Raw genomic sequence first — 12,622 nt, forward strand, 5'->3', positions numbered from 1 at the left:
CAGACGGAATAGAGACCATGCTGGGAATGGTCGAATAGCAGGCGGCCGTTCTGGTTCTGCTGGTAGTTCCGCCAGGCCTCGTGCCGGGCGTTCAGGTCCCCTCCGATTACAAAGCGGGCATTGGTGTGGGTTATGATGGCAAGGTCGTTCTTGAACTGCTGTGCTGTACCATTGCTAACGGTACATTGCCGGGGGCAGTAGACAACGATGAACCGGACGTTTCCGGTCGATGTTTCCACCTCAACGCCGACGGCCTCGATGATGGAAGTGCGGTAGTGGGGTAGGGTGCAGTACTTGATGCCTTTCTTGGTGATGACCGCGACACCGCCCCCCCTGGAGCTGGTGCGATCAAGCCGGACAATGCTGTGGTCGGGCAGCCAGAAGCTGTCACCGGTCTTGAGGTGGGTCTCGGTGAGAAGGCCCACGTCGATGTCGTGCTTGCGGAGGAAGTCTGCAAGCTCAATGTTTTTCGCCCCTACGGAGCGAGCGTTCCAGTTGGCGATCTTTATGGGTTCACGGTCCATAATTAGCGACGAAGGAGATGATAGCTTGGAGCTGTTGTGTTCTTGTTGCGCAGGTGCGCTTGATGATGATGGCCTGGGCCAACAGTGTGACGATCTCATCCGTTGACAGCGGAGAATCGTCTGTAGCTTCACCGGTTGTACCGGCCAATCCCGGAGCAGGGGGATCCGTCGATGGGCCGGAGGCTTGACTGGGTACTGCAGCGGCAGCCGACTGGGCAGCAGCCAACTGTTGGTTGAGCGGGAGCGGCGCCAACACTGGAATTGGCCGTGGTTGGACCGGTGATAACGGAGGAAAGTTCTGCGCGTTGTTTTCCGGGACCTTCTTGCGACCGGGCTGGTTGTTGGACGAGGCCTTCTTCCGGATCTCGGCGTATTCGGCCCGCTTCGGACAGGCCTTACTCGTGGCCTTGTGGGCAGCACCGCAGTTGGCGCATGTGGGAGCGGCTTCCTCGATGCTGTCGCAGTCGTCGATCTTGTGGTTTTTGCCGCATTTGATGCAGCGGCTGGCCATGCGGCAGTTCCTGGTGCCGTGCCCGAACAATAGGCAGTTCGAGCACTGAGTGACGCCACGGTGGGTTGGCTTATACCGCTCCCACTTCACTACGATGTGGAACAGTGTGCGTGTCGTATGGAGATCCTTCACGGTTGTGGAGTTCTTCTGCAGATGGACCAAGTAGAGCTGGTCACGATACTTGATGGCCTTGCTGCGGGTCATCTTGTGGATTTCGACCGGCTTGAGGCCGTTCGCCTTAATCTCGTCCATTAAGGTGGTGGTGTCCATGTCGTGGAGCCCGCGCAGCACCACTTTCAGCGGCTTGGTGGCCTCGACGTCGTGGGAGAAGTACTCCAGCTTCATCCTATCCAAGAGGGCCTGGACTGCGTTGTAGTGATTTTCGGCCGAAACCATCAGTTTGTAGCCTTCCGTGCACCGTTGAATGGTGCAGCGAAGGCCCTGCTTAATGTAGAAATCCAGCTGCTCCCATAGCCCGGGAGGGAAGCCCTTCACATAGAAGGGTGGCAACTTAACTTTTTTAGGCACCGTCTCAGGGTCCGACTGCGGCTGGGCTCCGTTCTGCAGGGCGGAGAACGGATTGTTGCTCAGCAGCTTTTTTGCTGCCGATGCGGTGGCGCTGATGTCTTCAGGTCTGGGTCGTTTAGTTCCGGGAGGCCCCGGCTGCGGGTCCGCAACGCCTGTCGGGACGGGCAATGGGGTTTTCTTCTGCTTCTTCTGAGCTGGCTCGGTGGTCGCGCCGTCTCCTGGGAGAGTCTGTTTTCCCGGTAATCCGGCACTCGCGTTACCGCGCGATTTCTTACCCATGGTTGGGTCAGCGAGAGCGTCACTATACAACGCGGAGCTAATTCGACTTGCGAACGAACGAACGAAACTAGAGAGAATTCAAATCGACTGAACTGCTCAACAGTCTGGCAGCGAATGATGAAACATGAAATACAATGTTGTTTACTTTTATACTCTTTCATCGGCTGCGTCAGCCAATCAGGATGCGCCATTCGATGACGTCGTTCGTTTTCCTATTGGAAGCGTTCATCGCGTACATTACTCTAAAAAAGTAGATAGGAAGTCAGTGTCTTCAGCAAACTTTCTTTTCTTTTTTTATAATTCGTTTATTTTTCTAGGTTCATTTGCTGTAGCTTTGCGGAACCGATATTCATTGTTTAGATTACAAAATTACAAAATTACTTAAAACTAACGTTAGTAAAGTGAGGGCCGATTACTCGCGGCTATCTCGAGGTTTAGGGGTAACAAATTGTAACAAATGGATGGCAGGGTAGGGATTGAGAACACAAGGTTTGGAGAGCAATGTGCCCTTGATCTCGAAATAAGCGACACTCTGATGAAAAAGACGAACATGGGGGCTATGGGCAGCTAACAACTTGGGGGAACACAAGATGACACTAACTACTAAATCCTCAGATCTATCCGTTTTGAAAACACATAAATTAAATTCAAATAGTCGAGATCTCGGCTCGCCAAGACATCTCTAACGGGTATCGCGGGTTGTTTTCCTCGGGCCTTGAGAGATGTGGATAACTCAGATCTGACAACACGGTGTAAGATACATGACCAAACAACATGCTCGATATCATGATAACCACTGCCACTCGCACATAAATTGCTACCTGATAGCCCAATTCAATAGAAGTGTGAGTCTAACGAACAGTGATTGGACATAAGCCATTAAGGTCCAACCCTTTGAACCATGGTTTGTTCGACACCTGTGAGAGAATAGAATGTAACCATCTTCCCAATTCACCATCATTCCATTTTTGTTGCCAACTGATGAGGACTTGCTGACGAGCAATGGAGACAAATTCGTTGAAGGCGATTTGTCGCTCAAAAATATCGCCTTCCATAGCGCCCACCTTAGCCAACGAGTCCACTTTGTCATTACCCGGAATTGAGCAACGAGATGGGACCCAAGCCAAAGTGGTAGTATAGGAGCAGTTGGATAAAGCACTCAGTTTAGATCGTATTTCAGGCAGGAAATACGAGGAGTGCTTCATCGGCCTCATTGAACGAATAGCCTCCAATGAGCTAAGGCTATCCGTAAAAATGAAATAATGGTCAGAAGGTAGTGAGGCAACTCGCTCTACTACGTAAAATTTAGCTGCGAGTTCCGCAACGTATACGGAGCATGGTTTTTGCAGTTTATAGGAGGCGCTATCGTTACTTAAATGGTGGTACTTGATTGCAAAAATTGAGGGAACAACCATCGACCGATGGTGATCTGGTATTCCATGGATTTTTTGCATCATGGTCAGATCAAAATTTACAGAGGAACTATAGAAGGCTTGAAAGCAATCAAGATTGGAGATTAAAGAAGAAGGACCAACCTCCAGCGTCATGTACTCGTAATAGAGACTCATGAATCTTGTTTGAGGATTTCTGTCGAGTAGCTTCTCAAAGTTTTCTATTACCAATGGGTTCATTACTTCACAACGCATAAGAAACCGGAAGGACAGTACCGCGAAACGATCTGTCAGTGGGAGAACACCCGCGAGTACTTCGAGGCTCATCGTATGCGTCTAGTGAATACAGCCAAGCGCGATTGGGAGGCAACGGTATTGAACCCGTTGTAGCTTCAGGATGTGTGTTTTTGCCGCGGATTGAAAGCAGAAGCTACCGTACTCTAGAACCGACAAGATGGTTGTTCGATACAACCTGATCAGATCTTCTGGGTATGCTCCCCACCAAGTTCCAGTAATTGTACGAAGAAAATTAATTCTTTGCTGGCATTTTTGTTTCAGATACGCAATATGTTTTTCCCATGTGCATTTGGAATCGAACCAGACACCTAAATACTTGAAAGAAATACTTTGAGTGATTGTTTTACCCATTAGCTGAAGCTGTAACTGTGCAGGATGATGCTTCCTAGAAAAACAACCCACTCAGTTTTCTCCGGAGAGAATTCGATACCCAGCTTCATAGCCCTAGTAGACAAATTGTCTAAGGTATCTTGCAATGGTCCTTGCAGGTCCGGTGCACTTGGCCCTATAACGGACACAACGCCGTCATCTGCAAGCTGCTTTAGCGAGCAATTTTCATCAAGACATAAAAATTATAAAGAAGGGGGCTTAAACATGAGCCCTGGGGGAGACCCATGTAACTAATTCGTGAAGTTGTCGAGTTTCCATGAGAAAAGCTCATATATTTCTCAGACAACAAGTTGCTCAAATAGTTGTTCATAATTGGTGAAAGCCCACTATCGTGGAGTTTATCCGAAAGGACATCGATACAAACAGAATCAAAAGCCCCCTTAATGTCCAAGAAAACTGAACCTATTTAATGACAGCGGAAAAAAAACGAAGACGACCGACCCCGTGAACGCAAGGAAGGTGAGGGATTACTTCAAGCGCAATCCGAACCTTTCGATTGTGGACCCTGAAGGTAAATTCTTCCATCTGGTTCGTCCAGCAGACAATGAAGCGGGCCGGACTTCGTGTCTTCATGGTAAGGAAGGCGCCTAACCGAACCGATAAGCCGAGGTCGGTGGGATTTTTCTGAGGCATAAAAATCTCTGGTCACGTCTTCCTTCGGAAGGGAAGTAAAGCCGTTGGTCCCGGCCCATGTGTGTTGAATGGGTGCGATATCCTACGCAGGTGTGGAAGCTGCCTTCCTGCACATTCGATTGCCGTCAATGGATGGCAATCGATGTCCGTCGGTGATTGGCACTAGATTGCGGAACAGAGACCGACGTTAAATAAAGGAATGAATGAACTGCCAAATATATAAAGAAGAATGCCTCCAGAAGCGCTTCCTGTCGTCCTTCCTCCGGTCCTACGAAGGTGACACTCTGTTTTGGCCGGATCTGGCATCGTGTCATTACGGGAAACATTTACCTTTGAGCGACAGATGACGCGATTGTGCCTGTCTCAGAACGGTTGTACCAGAAAATGAAGAAGTGGCCACTCTTCTTGATGTGTTGTCTTCGCTTTTAGCCTGTGTGATAACTGTTCCAATAAGAAAAACAACTGACCATAGGGGATTTTTTGAAGTATCGTACAGGTTTAAGCCGAAGGGTCTCAAGTTTATGAAATTTTAACCACAAGTAAAGTTTATCCCAAGTAACAATTTTGGTTTTATAAGGGTTCTGTAGACCATGATTTAGACTTGAAGAAAGCTTTAAAACCTCTATAAAACATGCAATGTTACTTGGGATGTGATCGAAAAATAAATAAAAAAAATTCGGGAGGGTTAATTTTTCCGAAAAAAATTAGTTTTTGGATTTTCCCGGACATCACGTACTTTGAAAATTCATAACCAAGCATCCAAGGCGGTTAGAATTTCTTGGGCATTACCTATTATTGTGCTTGCCACACAATATACGAAATCATAAATTGATTGGCATTGACAGCTCGCAATTAATAACTGTAGAAGTAAATCTAGATCAGTGGTGGCACGAGTACTGGAGTCCAAAGATTTTTCGTAACATTTGATACTCAATGATCATAGAGAAGACACACAAACACAAACTGGCAACGGAAAAATGTCATGACATTTCAAAACTGGTTTCTGCAGGCGACAGAACATTTTCGCACAATGAAGCAGTTATGTCATCTAGAATTTTGCAGATTTCTGGTCAATTATAGCATTTATTTGATGTTTATTGCATGGAATTATAAGATAAGACCGAATACTAACCACTCATAAGGATAGATGTTAAAATTATGGGTAAATAAGGGAGTAGTAACAATTTTGGTTTTATGAGGGTTCTGTAGATTTGGACTTGTAGCATGCTTTAAAACCACTATAAAACTTGCAATGTTACTTGGGATAATAATTTACTGTCACACGCAAGCTTGCAGCTAAAATGTAATTTCAATAAACTGTTTGAAAAATAATGGGCTACGAAATTTTTCCTATTCTCTTTCTCCGCCGTTTGCTTGTAAGGGGCTGTTCATTAACTACGTAGACTTTTTTTTTGTGCTTCTTCACCCCCCCCCCCATGCGTAGACAATTGTCCATACAAAAATTTTAAAATTTGTATGGGTCGTGGATAATTGCCCCCTCCTTAAACTGTCTACGTAGTTTATGAACAGCCCCTAATGTAGAAATACACGGCCGCCCGTGTGCTGGCTGTTTTGTGTTGCTCTGGACGATGGTTTTGTAAAAAATGTACTGTTGCCACCTCTGATCTAGATCACTAAGCTTAGATCCGATAAAACACAGAAGCGTACAAAGACTAGAAGAAGAAGAATAAAAAGAAGGGTGCTAAATTTTTCGGGGAAACGGTACATCCGTGGATTTTTTTCTTGGGATCGTTAGTCTTACAATCTTTTTGGTGTATTTTTAACAACTTGAAATTCGCTCTCAATTCATGATTTGTACCGTTATCGTTCGAATATACATAATATTGAACACCGCCGAAAAGTTCAGATCCGAACCGGTCAGACCAAAACTATAATTCATCTATTTTTTTTTCTAGGAACTGAACAAGTGCAAAACCGAACTGCAGTACTGGCGATCCAAGAGTCCGGCCACGCCAAACTGCAATGCCTGTGGTCAAGCCATCGTTGCCATGCCCCCGGAAGACCTTCAGGCACTGGTCAACCAGGGCGTCCGGCCGGAGGAAGTTGGTCTGCCAGCCATCGCCGAAGAACCCGCCGACCTGCGAGAGGACATCGAGAATGTCCTGCTGGACCTGGACGCCCAGCCCATGTCTCCGCTGCCCCCTTCGGTGGTAGCCGTCATTGGTTCGCCCAAGAGCCAAAAACGGAAGTTTGAATGCATCGAAAGTGCCAGCGATGATGTCGCTTCGGCTGGTTCGTCTTCCCCCAGTGGAAGCGAACTAGCTTCCGGGTCATCATCACCCCTGAACCCACCATTCGCTTCGGCTCCGTTGGCCTCTATTGTGGCATCGTACTCGTCGTCATCGTCATCGGCGGCTGGACCGTCATCAATGTCCCCACACCACCACCCTTCATACCCCTCGACGGCGTCGTCATCTTCGGCTGTGTTGCCTTTGCTAATACCCCCAACCTGCTCCTCTCCTCCGCACTTTTCCCAGGCAAACCTGCTTTCCCCCTCCTTGGCTACTGCATCGTCCACAGTGGCGTCATCATCAAACGTTTCCTCTAATCTGAATGCCACTGTTGGCTGTAGCGGTAGCAGTAGTGATAGTGTTAATCATAAGAAACTTCGAAGAGTACAAAATAAAGCTAGATCACACACTAACCACAATAATAGCGCTAATGTGGCTAACACAAACACAAAAGCAACTAGAAGTAAGCAGTCGGAGAAATAAATCCATTTGCGATTGATCTGAACAATTTCTCAACCGTAGTAGAGTTGATTTGAACTAGCAGACTATAGGTACATAAACATATATAGCAAAACAAACAAATTCCCTTCCCTTTTTCATGGGATAAACAAAAATTCGAATGACAATTTTTAGTTAATTTTATATAATTAGTTTCATTCGCGTCTATATTTCAAGTTAATCTGTACCGTCTTTCCATAACCTTTCGGTTTTTTTCAAACTTTTCTTACGTACTAAACAACCAATTTCCTTTCACAGCTTTTGGCATTTGATTAAAAACGCTGTTCTAGAGAGAGAAAACTAAACATTGTCAACTACCCTACCAAATTCTACACACACACACACACATAAACACACACAGCCACATACAGAAACACTATTTACCATATGTTATTCTTTGTCTAACCAAGATAGATATCCGGAAAGCAGCACAAAACGCTGTCTCAATGTGTAACAATAGTTTAATTTACAACCAAACAAAACCAATATCAATAGAAGCAAAACAAACAAAAAAGCATAAAAACCACTTTGCACTATCTCTCAAGATGTCACCCACACCAAAAACAATTACAAGAGAAGAACCTATAAATGGTATAATGGAAACAATAACACAGAAAATAATATAACTTTTGCTTTATACAGTAATACCGAACTACCAGCCGCAGCATATTTGTGTCGCAATATAGAATAATCAAAACAGAAGACAAATTCACCGTTTAACAGCAACAACAATAAAACAAAACAATAGCCCTGTAACAATAGTAGAGTAATGGAAACAGCCACCAAGTAAAACTCACACCTGTAATTTACACGCTCACACACTCACGAAAATAAAAACACATACATACAACAACAAGCAAACCGACAACAGAGTAGAAGAGGTACAACATTATATCAGCAATGGGTGTTGGATGATGTCGGCGCATATTCGTTTAGCATGTTACGTTTCACTCACTAAACTCACTAAACAATTACAATTACAGACAGGTAGTCGATTTCTCCTGAGTGATAATTTAGGCTATACTTGATACCATTTCAACACACGTTTATTCCCCCCACCCAGGAATTCCGTTTTGGCCAAGAACAAACACAGAGCGAGGTTTCGAAAGTGCGATTTTAGCAGGATAGATTTGTGTTGTAAGGAATTTTAGTTGGAACTGTTTCGTTGGTAGAATAGTATGGAACACTTATTTTTTGGAAATTACTTTCAATAAACAAAACAACAAGCGGGTTTTGACGGTTTGTAGTTGAGGTGTTTTTGGTGTAATGGGCGATGAAAATCTAGGACTATTCCAGACAGTTGAAAAAACAATCGAAGACATGTTATTAACTCCTGATGTGGGTTTCTTTAGTGGCATAGTTTTCCACGGTAGCCTCCGATTCCAGTCCAGGAAGCTTCAGAACAATCTACGAATACAATTTGAATTTTTCAAAGCGACGCTTTTCTCAGCAACGTTGGAACGAGTTCTGTACAAAATTTCGTTGTCTTATCACTCTCATGGGTGTTTAAAAGAAGAGCTACCGAAGTCATTTAGGGGAATCAATTTCACTGGTAATGATCCTTGCAGCAAACTACACTTGCGCGTTGCGATTTCTTCGTCCCATTTGACACCATCCAAGAAAGTGATAATGATCCACGCTAGGGCAGATGACGGAGCGCGTTGCGAACAAACTTCCTCTGTACACTCTCGAGTCTAGCAATCAAGCAAGCTTGGTATGGGAACCAGAGGCTAGCACTTAACTTCGAAATTGAACGAACGAACGAATTTTACAGCGCCCGCAAGCATAGTGGATCGCGAAAGTCTTCAGAGATTTTGAATATAAAGCCAACTGCCCATAATCGTTACGATCCACCAGCAGCTGCAACTCATCGCAATCAGCGATGCAATTGATGATCAGATACATTCTAATACCTCTCACCCCAGCAGGCCTGGGTTCAATCCCAGTCGGCGCCGCCGGGATGTTCTGAGGCATAACATCTCTGATCACGCCTTCCTTCGGATGGGAAGTAAAGCCGTTGGTCCCCGGTTCATGAGTTGATGGGTCGATAGGTAGGGTCCAGGTGTGGGAGCTGCCTTCCTGGCACGTCGGTAGCATTGGTGCTCAGCACGGAAAACAAGATCGACGGAAAAAACAAACCAAAGGAAAAAAAAGAAGATACATTCTAACGTCATCAGCCTAGAAGCCGGCATCCGTGTGGCAGAAGACAAGAGAGCTCATTGATGAAGAGCGAAAACAGAATAGGTCCCTTATTACTCCCAAGGAGAGCGATGGAAATGTTCGTGAATACGTCATAACGAAAAGCTTCCGTCTTAAAATGCAAAACGACCGTCCCTAAGGTAAAATTTGAAGCAAGAAATCAAGGATCCGGAGAGTCTAAGTTTTTCAACCTTGCTCAAAAGAATGCACACATGGTTCGAACGCAGAGCGACACGAATTCGGTCAAATTTGTCGTAACTGACCGTTTCGGGTAGAATTCATGCTGAGCCGATGATGAACTCGAATACTTTGGAGCACCATCATATTGATGAGATACCGATGTAATTCTGGGCTTTCCGTTTGTTGTTTTTCTTGTGAACTACGAAAATGTCCACGCCTCAGGAAATTTGCTCTCCTGCAATGCCAGATTGAATAATTTCGCCAAGGGAGTGGGCTACGTTTCCTAACACAACTTCAGGACGCACGGAGGAATGCCATCCGGGTTTGGCAGCAAACGAGAGTGTATTCACCGAGATGAACTGACAATGACAAACCGGCTTCGTTTCTCTTTGAGTTTACAAATGACCAGAAACGCTTCAGATTTCTGCTTACGGAATACATATCGTCGACACAGGAATCTGTTGTATTTCCTATAGTCATTGTGCGTTTGACCTCCTCCACAAGAACCATTGCAAGTTTTATCGAAAGTTTAAAGCATTCTGCAAGTCTAAATCATGGTCTACAGAATACTCATAAAACCAAAATTGTTACTTGGGATGTTTCGTAGCGCTTTGGCCCTGTACCGTTTCAGATCATTGGACCTCAGTGCCTTTGGTGTGGCGTGGGCAGTAGTTATAAAATCAACCATCATGTCCCAAATCATTTGGTTGAAATATTCAACGGCATCATCAACACAACCAGCTGATTCTAATGGCCGCCAGTCAGTACAAAACATAGCAGCACTAATCTCAGCATAGTCAACTTGTCGGAATTCCAGTGTACGATTATTTTCGGAACGATCGGCGCTGGGAGATTCATCATGACGTCCAAAGCAGGGTGGTCTGTGTCAAAAAAGTTCAAAGGTTCTATGACTTCCGAAACGGTGCATGCTGTTTCGTTAGCTAGAACAAGGTCTAGAAAGCGAGCGCTTCGTTTCGATACAACGTTGATCTACGTGAGGCCATGTATAGCGAAATCATCGATAAGCGTTGAACTAGCAGTTAAAACCATTTGAAACACAACCTGAAAAGACCCATCGTCCGACTTACTCCACCGGACCATAGGCACAGGCTGGTTATAATCTCCAAACTACAGAGCATAGTCATTTAATACCAAATTGGAAACAATAGCACCGATAGAGTTCGCATGGTCCTGAATACTATTGATATCGTTCCGACGATCTTTTCGACGAAAATTTCTGTGGATGTGCGGATCACACTGACGCTAACAACTCGACTTGGCGCTACGCACTACGGTAGTGCTTCCAAACCAAAGCTGTTCCAGAGCATCTGAAATGGAAGACGAATCGAGTTGGAGCAGCAATCAGATCAAGACACCGCCACCACGTGTTTTACACTATTCGAGGCATTGCGGTCAGTACAGTTACAGCAAAGGCATTTCAAAACAGTCACCGCGCCATGTCTCAGATAACTCAATCAGGGGGATTCTGCGAGTCACGTGACTCTCCATTTGATTTGCACGGATAGTCACCTCACAATTGTCATCTCACCTATGACAGAGAGTCACGTGACTTGCAGAATACGGGGGAATATTGTGGATCTTACTAAAAATTTCCGTCTGGCGACTACCAGAGAGTTCTATTGCAGCTGTCAAAGATCTGCTGCCAGTATGAAAATTATCTGCCTTGCTGTTCTTCTTCTTCTTCTTGGAATCTTATTCCGTAAAATACAAATAACTTTCTGGAAGAGCAATAACATCAACAATCACACTCACTGGCGGCCAGAAATAATGAATCCACCCTGGTCCGTAGTCGTCGCACATTCTGATAGTAGAGAGATGAGCTACTACCACAGCTGGACGATGGAGTCGTTGTGAAATGTGTAGGAGCTGCATACGATACTGTTGGAATTCAAGGCAATTCTACATTTACAACCGGGGGATGTATGATTTACTTACAATTATGTGGGATTCATCATCGGAGGACGTTAGTGAAAACCACATGAACCGAGGATGCGATATACTGAGCTGCGGTCCAATGCAAGAAAATTAAGAAAGTAAAATGTGGAGTGTATCCTAGTGAGAGAATTTATCATGTCGAAAAAAAAGGTTGCCAACTGGGCACTCGAACCACGAACGTTGCGATTATCAGATCTGTGCTTTCTTCACTGCTCTTTCCTTGCTTCGGTATACGTATAAGCTAAAAGCAAACAACATGCGCTCATTTCCTCGCATACGCGACTTCGTTTGCTTTTTCTGCTGGAGAGAATTGGGGCAAGTGTGTGAGTCGTTCTACGATGTTACATACAAATCAAGGGAAATGCTTGCTTGTATAGGTGAAAACTTATGCAGAACACGGTATAAGAAAAGATTAAAAATCATTGCATCATCTGTAAGGTCAACTTCAAGCATTCGCTGCGATGTTCATGAACAGAGGATGATAGGAAATGGAACTAACATTCATTGTAATAAATTCTTGGTTTGCTTGTACTTGCCTGCTGAAGCGGTTTTTTATTTTGCATTTAAAAAAAAACTGTAAGATCCTGTATTCGTGAAAACAATTCAAAACTTTGGATTTGTAAACGTTTCTAGAATCTAAGATAATTTTCAATTTCATTTAGATCTGTAAACAATTATGGAATCCCATGCTTGGAAGTTTTATCAGGATCTTTAGAGGAGGAGGAGGTGGATTCTCAAGCAACATTTCAAATTGTATCGAGCTATCGATCTTAAACCTTTCCCGCCCCTGGAGCACCATGCCTTTTTTGACTTTGCATGTTATAACTTTTAAAAAATTTCAACCTATTTTTGTAAAAATATTGCAACATAGTCTATACTGGTCTTCTATTATCGAGATATTGGTTTTTAAAATGTATTATACCAAAAACACTCTGGGCGGGAAAGAGTTCTTAAAAGTCCAGTCATGGTCTACAAAACAAAGAT

At 44.5% G+C, this 12,622-nt stretch overlaps 1 protein-coding gene across 4 annotated transcripts in view; it reads left to right on the forward strand.

Moving 5' to 3' along the window:
* Window positions 1–12,334, forward strand: part of dmpd (F-box protein dmpd) — a 339,784-nt gene extending 327,450 nt beyond the window's left edge. For all 4 annotated transcript variants that reach the window (XM_065234628.1, XM_065234629.1, XM_065234631.1 and 1 more), the window contains exon 9: window positions 6,470–12,334. In XM_065234628.1, coding sequence (XP_065090700.1) covers window positions 6,470–7,288 — 819 coding nt within the window. In that variant the 3' untranslated portion in view covers window positions 7,289–12,334. The remainder of the gene's footprint in view (window positions 1–6,469) is intronic.
* Window positions 12,335–12,622: the final 288 nt, after the last annotated feature.

This window comes from Ochlerotatus camptorhynchus, unplaced genomic scaffold (genome assembly GCF_037179485.1).
Source record: "Ochlerotatus camptorhynchus isolate MF236.1 unplaced genomic scaffold, CSIRO-AGI_Acam_v1.1 ptg000434l, whole genome shotgun sequence".
NCBI classification, from domain to species: Eukaryota; Metazoa; Arthropoda; class Insecta; order Diptera; family Culicidae; genus Ochlerotatus; species Ochlerotatus camptorhynchus.